Genomic DNA, 9,647 nt, shown 5'->3' on the forward strand with positions numbered 1-9,647 from the left:
TGCTAGTTAACCTAAGTAGCCCAAAATTCATGAGCATAGGGGGGAGTATGAATGTGAGTTGCAATGGATTAGTAGCCAATTGATGTTTTTTTTCCTGCCTTGCATTTGATTCTGTCAGGATAGGTTCTATATCCTGGTGATAGTACCTTTGGATTAAGTGGCTTAAGAATATTGTACTGAGCGCCTAATATACTAGATAAAATCTTCTACTTTTTAAAAAAATATGTTTTGTATCTAGAAATGTACCTGTGCAGTCTGTCTGATGTTACTAGTAACACAGAGCAGCCTCTTCACCTGTAAAATGTGGTGAAGATTCACAGGTAGCATTAAACCAATTGTACAATGCTTCACTAAATTTTATATCGCAATCACACAAGAAGGTCTGTCCCAAGTACAAACACAAGCAGCCAGTTATATTGCATTAAATGAAGTAATGGCCTATTTTTTAAACATTATGGAATAAGGATTTGAAATATAAATTCCATCTAGCCTTCAAACTGTTTATTTATACTAGGCAAACAGATCAAATGAAAAAAACTATATATGCACAAAACAACCCATTCACCAAAGCCTGTCTTATCATTTTTCCAGTCTACAAGGATAAGAAAAACTATTTTCATTTTTATTTGCTAGCTCTTATTGTTGACAGACACACTCATGACTCACTGTTGTTCTACCAATGTGCTATTAAATTTCCTACATTTAAAATGATGTGATTATAATTAACTTCCTTAACGTCAGACCGGAAGATTACTCGGGCTGTAAAAGTGGCAACAGTGTTAGTTCTGAGCGTTTCTCGGGAAACAATATAGGCGTGACCTGCGTAAGTGACCATCCTGAATATTACCAAGGCAATGGTACAGACATGTCTTGTTCTATTCTCATAACGGCGTCTTGTAAGAAATGTTTTTCAGTAGCCCAGGTGTTGCACACTCTTGACAGTGATATGAGTAATGATGACGAAGTGAATCTGTCTTCAGACAGTGAGAAATTCTGATGAATCCAAAATGGACACTTGTATCAATTGCACATGTGCAGTGTGCCATTCAAAAGCTGATCAGTTTGGAAAGAAAATTCACAAGGAATCGTGCTACTACTGGCCCAGCTGTGACACTGGATTATGTATGCCACCATGCTTCAAGATATATCACACAAACACATAGACAGTATATACAGTATTAGCATTATTATGATTATTATATGTATCATTATACTTTCTACACTTCTGACTTTGTACTTTGTGTTTTGCATGTTTTACAGTAGAAAGATGATTTTTTTTTTTAAACAAAAAAATGCAACGCCTTTTACATGTTTTTTCTACAAAAAATGTAAACGCTAAGGAGGCTACTACGCAACCTTATGCAGTAGTAAAGAATTAAAAAGAGTGACATTTAAAGCATCACTTACTTTATATACTTGTAAATTAAACACAAATGGGGCAGCACAAAAAACAAAATGCACAATGTAAGCCTTTTTCTTTATTTTACAACTCTTACAAATAAAGATAAAACCAGTATTACTTGATAGGAAATTCTACTATTTTACATTTTGCCCACCTGAAGCAACTGTTCTTTTTCATTTAAGGAACTCATTAAACGTTTGATAGTCAATTCTTGACTCTGTAGTTTATGCTTGTTTTCATTCAGTAAAGACTGGTGTTGTTGCTCAAGATTTCTTTCTTTTTCTCCCATCTCCTCCTTTAATTTCTTTAATTGGTTTCTCAGATCCTAGAAAAAAAGTTAAACATATCAATAAAGCTGAGAAAAACACTTTAGGCATAGCTAAATGAGATTCTGTTAGTGATACAGCAAATGAGATTGGGGAGCAATCTTGCATTTATATTTACTGTACATGAACAATATGAACACATTTAATTACAAAAAGCACAAATTTACATTATAAACTTATCGTCTTTGTTTTTCTCTTGCTGTAGGTCTTCAATTTCTTTTTCTAGCTGTTCCATAGTTTTGATGAAGATCACTTAATTCCTGTTCTTTTCTGCTAAGAGTTCTCTGTAGTTTTTGGTTTTCCATTACTTTAATTTGATGATCTGAAAGCAGCTTTGCCAATTCTGTTTCTTTCTCTGTCAAGAGACTCTTGTTTTGCTCAGCACCCTAAGTGAAACAACCAAGGTGGTAATATTTTTGATCAAAAAAGCTAATTTGCCAAGATGTAAAAATGTGAAGATTATTAATAATCTTTTCAGATTAAACATGCATTCCAAACTAAAAACAACTAAAATTACACATTAGAAAGTGAATACAATCATTTATTACAACTGCCCATATTGACACTGTTCTCAACACAAACATTAATAAATTACTAAAACTGTAGCAAATGTATTATAAACAAACTAGCAAGGTGAATTCCACCAGAAATAACTTTCTACATTTTCTTAATGCAAGTAATAGATTTACGTATGAATTATACATCTACAATACATATTGCAAAATAGTGCTTTAACATTAGTACTACAAAAAATCTTTAAAAAGTACAATTGTGTGTGTATTGATATCTATATATCTCTATTATAAAAGAAAATCTTGAGATGAAAAAAATCTCTTGGCAATTGTCTCAAGTCACACCCTCTTCTCAACCATTTACAGCCCACACCCACAGTCCTCTCACCTCTCATTCATGTGAATGCTTTTGTCAGACAAAGTTCCTGCGCTCTCAGCTCTTATAAATTTTTACGTTTTCCTCACTTTATTGAAGAATAAATCCTTGCACCGAGAAATTATGAAGTCAAACAAATTATCGCGTAAATTGTCTATCGGTTACACGGCAAATTGGTTAAATGAGTACCAATAGACTATGCTGAAACAATTGGTGCTGATGGTGCAGAAGATGAAAACATCAACTTTCAATATCCTGTAGAATATCTACAACCGTTAACACTTACTGTTGAAAGAAGGATGCATCGTAATATTATTACATAATTTATGTCTGAGTAATGGGCTATGCAATAGGACAAGATTAGTTGTATTCAAAATTGGTCGAACAATTCTGACATGTAAAACTTTAACAGGCAACAAGAAAGGTAATGTAGTACATCTTTTGTGGGTAACATTACAGACCAAAGGAGATCTTGATATGCCATTCATATTAAAACATTTACAGTTTCCCATTAGAATATCTTTTGCTATGACAATTAACAAATCACAGGGACAAACATTCAAAAAAGTCAGTTTATTTATTAGAGAGAAAAAAACGATATTCACTCAACAAATACCTCTAACACAACATGAAACAATTTTCTTTCAATTTATTATGTTTTACTATTTTTTCCTATAGTTAATTACTCACAGTAATGTAAAATAGTTAGGTCTATTATGCATATGTAACAATTCCCATGAAAATAACAATCTGTTTAAATTGTACATCTGGTTCCCCATATGCGAGTGGCAGAGCTGCGAAGTGGGGGTTGGCAAGCGAAGCGGTTCTTCAGCAGTGATTTTTTTTTAACCCTTCTTACTAATTTTTACAAGGGGTGCCAATAATAGTGGAAGGCACTGTATAAATAAATAAATACACACACACACATATATATATTTGCAAATGAAGAAGAAACTCTCATATAGAACTATAGGAAAATATCCTTTTGTTTAATAAATTTAATCAAAAGAGCATTCCAGACAAATAATTAAAATATTAAAACTCCACCCAACATTAGCCTTTGATAGGGCAAATAAACCTAAAATAAACAACATATATTACATATGAAACGTTGCTGGAATATTTAACCAAGCCAATGTCAGGATCAATACTCAGTATAAAAATGTGTGGAGTTGAAATTGAAACAAAATTTAATGCTTATCCCCAGAATACAAAAAATAACACATGCAAGTCTAGTCAACACTGAGTTGTCTTTATCTGCAAACGTTCTGTTCTATATATTTCTGTGTACAAGTTCAGTCATTATGTCTTATTATATACTATATTTGTAAAAAAAAAATTGAGAAAGTTTTGTAATGTGTGCATCAGATACAAGGCATATGCTAAAAAAAAAAAGCACCATATTCGCTACAACACTGTACAAAATTTCTTTGTTAAAAATTCAAAATAAAAGAAACAGCTCTGGCATATTAAATAACTGGAAAAAAATATCTTAAAACAAGGAAAACAGAAAAACTGTACCTGATATTTCTGAATCTGGGCTTTATGGGCAGCTTCTCTTGCCTTCCCTAGTGCATCATCACGATCTTCAATTGTATGACAAAGTTCTTCTATCTGTCAAAGGAAAAATTGATTTTTTTAGCTGTCAAAAAAGAAACAAAGGCTGCAGTGGGGTAGGGGTTTTAGAGAAGTAAAACATGTAATGTAATATCATTTAAGAACCCAACTGCAGATGGAAAAACAGGAATAATTACATATATTCTAAGGTTGCTATTAGCCTTTTTTCTTCCAACCTGAAGTGTTCTCTCATTTTCAAAAAATATAACCCTTTACCAAATTTAATTGCATAAATATTTTCTAGAAAGTATATTAGCATAGGCAATTCTACCCACCACTGGACACAATTCAAAACACTTACAATTTATATTTACAGACTCCACATAACATTTGATAATAAATAATATTTTTTACATTTATATAACACTTTTCTCACTACTTAAAGCGCTCTCCACACAGGGAGGACCTGGGACACAAACTTACAATTTAGATTTACAGACTGCAAAGAAGGGCTAATTATTTACCATGTTTGTTTTACTTATAAACAGAACTACAACCCCAATTCCAATGAAGTTGGGATGTTGTGTAAAACGTAAATAAAAACAGAATATAATGATTTTCAAATCCTTTTCAACCTATATTCAATTGAATACACTACAAAGACAAGATATCGAATGTTCAAAACTGATAAACTTTATTGTTGTTTTGCAAATCTTTACTTATTTTGAATTTAATGCCTGCAACACATTCCAAAAAAGCTGGGACAGGGGCATGTTTACCACTGTGTTATATCACCTTTCCTTTTAACAACACTCAATAAGCGTTTGGGAACTGAGGACACTAATTGTTTGAAGCTGTGTAGGTGGAATTCTTTCCCATTCTTGCTTGATGTACAACTTCAGTTGTTCAACAGTCCGGAAACTCCGTTGTCGTATTTTGCGCTTCATAATGCGCCACACATTTTCAAAGGGAGACAGGTCTGGACTGCAGGCAGGCCAGTCTAGTACCCGCACTCTTTTACTACGAAGCCACGCTGTTGTAACACATGCAGAATGTGGTTTCGCATTGTCCTGCTGAAATAAGCAGGGATGTCCCTGAAAAAGACGTCGCTTGAATGGCAGCATATGTTGCTCCAAAACCTGTATGTACCTTTCAGCATTAATGGTGCCTTCACAAATGTGCAAGTTACCCATGCCATGGGCACTAAAACATCCCCATACCATCACAGATGCTGGCTTTTGAACTTTGCGCTGATAACAATCCGGATGGTCCTTTTCCTCTTTGGCCCGGAGGACACGACGTCCATGATTTCCAAAAAACAATTTGAAATGTGGACTCGTCAGACCACAGCACACTTTTCCACTTTTCATCAGTCCATCTCAGATGAGCTCGGGGCCCAGAGAAGCTGGCGGTGTTTCTGGGTGTTGTTGATATATGGCTTTCACTTTGCATGGTAGAGTTTTAACTTGCACTTGTAGATGTAGCGACGAACTGCGTTAACTGACAATGGTTTTCTGAAGTATTCCTGAGCCCACGTGGTAATACCCTTTACAGAATGTCGGTTTTTAATGCAGTGCCGCTTGACGGATCGAAGGTCACGGGCATCCAGTGTTGGTATTCGGCCTTGCCGCTTACATGCAGAGATTTCTCCAGATTCTCTGAATCTTTTGATGATATTATGGACAGTAGATAATGAAATCCCTAGATTCCTTGCAATTGTACGTTGAGAAACATCGTTCTTAAACTGCTGGACTATTTGCCCACGCAGTTGTTCACAAAGTGGTGAACCTTGCCCCCATCCTTGCTTGTGAACGACTGAGCCTTTTGGGGATGCTCCTTTTATACCCAATCATGACAAACACCTGTTTCCAATTAACATGTTCACCTGTGGAATGTTCAGAACAGCTGTTTTTTGAACATTCCTCAACTTTCCCAGTCTTTTGCTGCCCCTGTCCCAGCTTTTTTGGAACGTGTGGCAGGCATCAAATTCAAAATGAGTGAAGATTTGCAAAACAACAATAAAATTTATCAGTTTTGAACATTCAATATCTTGTCTTTGTAGTGTATTCAATTGAATAAAAGGTTGGAAAGGATTTGCAAATCATTGTATTCTGTTTTTATTTACGTTTTACACAACATCCCAACTTCACTGGAATTGGGGTTAAACAGAAAATACATTAAAAAATAGCAACTTCACATAATCTGCTTTACCTCATTTTCTTTTTCTTTCAAAAGTAAAGTAAAACCCTGGATAGCTTTATCTTTCTTTAGTCCATTCTTCTTTTCAGTATTCAGCTCATTTTCCTTTTCTTCTAATGTTTCTCTCAGAACCTTAAAAGTTAGGCAAATAAAATGGATTTACCAAGTACTGTATTTATTATGCATACTGAAAAGCAGAGGCACTGACAGCAGATGACCTGAACAGTCTATGTGTCTTCATGCCACTAGAAAAAATACATGTTATGAGCAGTTCTAAAAGCAATTTACATATGTTGATTTGATTAACATAACACACTTGTTTAATCTTTTATATGCTTCCAACATATCTTAAGCAAAATATAATTTGCCATAACCTATTAATTTAATACATACTGTTTGATATGGTGTACTATTCTGTTTTGGTGTATAACAGTAAAAACCATAACATAGTAAGGCCATGTATTTTTGTATTAGTGCAGCTCATGCTCATTGTGTAAGACACTATATGAAAAGAGAGGTCAATCACGCAGTTCAAATCAGCCAATTTCCACTATGCCGGCCAGCCAACTGTAGAACTTCAGGGAGGCATTTACAGCAAACGTGTAAAAACTATGTATCACTATTAATCTCACAGTGTTCTTTCTATTACAAGAATTACAATTACACATATTAAATAAACCAATTAACAGAAACTTTTTTTTTTTTTTTTTTTTTTTTTTTTTTTAAACCAAACCTTTGTCTCTCTTTCCATTTTTTCCAAACTTTTTTTCAGCGTATTAATAACAGTTCTGCTAATTTCCAGTTCCTCGGGCATTTTCTTAGCTGGGTCAACTTCAGAAGGGTCTTTCTGCCTTTGGGCCAAGTTCTAGAAAGAAAATAATTGTACATGTCCATTTCATGCATCATTTGTTCAATAAAAAATGATCACGTAGAAAAAATGTAATTCGTATGAATTATGTGGTACAATAATAAACACTTTTCAGTTTAAACAAAAACTTTGACTATGACAAAACCATTGAGATAAATGACTTATATTTTTTGCAAAAATTTCACCAGCACTAGTGGAGCAATGATCAAAATGAAAATAATGAATTTCAGAAGACACTGGTCCGTTAATTTATGCTACATTAAATGGCTGATAAAAACCCTGCTTTTCATTCTGTAACACCACAGACTATATTTCATTTACTGGAGTAAAACAATGTTAAAATAAGTCTTCAGCATCTGAACAACAAAATACACAAAAAAATGCTAAACTGCACACATGCCAAAGAACTTTGTTAGGTAAGCCAGAAAAGCAACGTGCAAAAATGGTAAATCTCAGTCACCTGTTTGCAGGTAACAGTTGGCCGATTTCTTTTAAAATTACAATATAAAACATTTCCAATTTCTAAGTTACACATAAAAGTTGAAACTTATGCATTTACACACCACATAACAGTGTTTGCATGCATTCATACAGAACAAATATTGGATTACTTTTAAGCATTTTACTCTTTAATACATAAATATATGTTAGTAAAAACAAGCTAATTCATACATTTTTGCAAAGCTTCACAGAGCAGGATATTTACATTACCTCAGTTTGCAAAGGTGTGTACTCATCATTAAAAGCTTCTGAAAGATCCTGTAAAGACTTCCAACCATCAAAGTCAATATTCTTTTTTGAATTTTCATTTTTGAAGATAATGTGACTGCATCCTGATGCTGGACGCCTTAAGGCACATTTGGAAAGTATAGGTATTTTGCTGTTTGGCAAAGTTATTACAGGTTTATAGCGAATACTTTTGAAAGTCCTGATCATATTATTAAAAAATGCAAAATTTAAAAATGACACAGCCCCAGCTGATGCAGAAGAAACTCTAGAAAAAGTATAACCCAAGGTTTCCCCCTTTGAGGGGATCCCAACAGTATTGAGAGATGTGGTGGAGCAAGACAGGGAGGAAGTTTCAGTATATTCCATATTGAGGGACTGTAATGAATCTGACCGACAATGTAATGAACTAGAAAGAAGAGAAGATTTCTTTTGGACTAAATCAAAGTACAAAGTCTCTGGCTGTTTACTTTCTGGTTTAAATTGGGAGTTCTTCAAATGTTTTCTGCTGTTAATCTTTCTTTGAGAGGGACAGAAAGTGTTCAAATCTGATTCAAGCACATGTAATGTATCATAACTCAGGCACCTTCTTAGTCCAATTCCTCCAGATTGTGTAGAATTGCCTTCTGGAATGGGAGGTCCCAGCTCAGCCACAGTAATAGATGGTTCCTTGCATTGAGATTTTTTGTAACTTTCAGCTGGCCTGGGGTTGTTTCTATTATACATATGTTTTATACATTGCATTAAATGTTTTTTTTTCCGCCAGCAACCTTTGAACTTTGAGATTACATGTCCCCTGTAACTGACTAATGAGAACATCAAAATGAACAACTTTCTCGAGCATGAAGACGCATTTACTACAGACAAACTCTTGACTTCCATCACGACTTAATGTTGATCCCAAAATATATCCCAAAATCACCTGTAAATTACGCTTACCAGATAAGCTGAAGATCCAGCGACACTGGTTACCTCTCAATTTGCCTCCACACAAACGACAAAAATCTGACATTTTTATGTTTGTTTGCCAATTTAAAAAAAATGTTCAACTAATGTTTACAAGGTAAATGCACACAAAAACAGGTATCATTTAGAAGTTTCAATTGATAAATAGCTTGAGGTCAAAAGAGTGAATTTAGAAGAATTCCTGTAATCCATCTTTAGCTCCAGCCACAGCACAGTTAGAACTAAAATACTCTCAGGTAAAAAGAGACAGATGAGTCTGTGTATCTGCCATTTTACATAGCACAGATGATTCAAAAGCCTTCAAAAGTTCTGTAATTTATTTCTGAAGACTACTCAACACAATAGATGCACTGTATCTAGTACATGACTGTTAATGAGCACATAAGCTGGCTTGCCTTAGCCAGCAACCTTGGCTGTCCTTACCAAATCTGATTTTCCTTGGAAGATTAACTCAAGTATATCTTCCTTTTGTTGTGACCAGCTGCCGCAGGCCATATTGGGGGGGGTGAGGGGTAAAAAAATTAAAAAAGACACAGAACAAATTTACACTATCTAATAATGCCTCCAACTAACACTACTAGTGGTTTAAAATATATATATTGGGGAAAAAATATCTAATATACCTAAAGAATATACTGTATATCAAAATAGTTAATCTGATGGCACATGGACTCTTCAGTCTCTAATAAATACTACATGAAATAATCTGTTTTTA

The 9,647-nt window shown here is 34.2% G+C and overlaps 1 protein-coding gene across 1 annotated transcript in view; it reads right to left on the bottom strand.

Moving 5' to 3' along the window:
• cdk5rap2 (CDK5 regulatory subunit associated protein 2) overlaps positions 1–9,318 on the bottom strand; it is a 120,495-nt gene extending 111,177 nt beyond the window's left edge. The window contains 9 exon segments of the mRNA XM_051931778.1: positions 1,557–1,727; position 1,769; positions 1,896–1,966; positions 1,968–2,114; positions 4,138–4,230; positions 6,385–6,504; positions 7,106–7,237; positions 7,952–8,722; positions 8,724–9,318. Of these exon segments, the coding sequence (XP_051787738.1) occupies positions 1,557–1,727; position 1,769; positions 1,896–1,966; positions 1,968–2,114; positions 4,138–4,230; positions 6,385–6,504; positions 7,106–7,237; positions 7,952–8,722; positions 8,724–8,978 (1,761 nt within the window). The 5' untranslated portion in view covers positions 8,979–9,318.
• Positions 9,319–9,647: the final 329 nt, after the last annotated feature.

The sequence above is a fragment of the Erpetoichthys calabaricus genome, chromosome 9, assembly GCF_900747795.2.
Source record: "Erpetoichthys calabaricus chromosome 9, fErpCal1.3, whole genome shotgun sequence".
Classification (NCBI taxonomy): domain Eukaryota; kingdom Metazoa; phylum Chordata; class Cladistia; order Polypteriformes; family Polypteridae; genus Erpetoichthys; species Erpetoichthys calabaricus.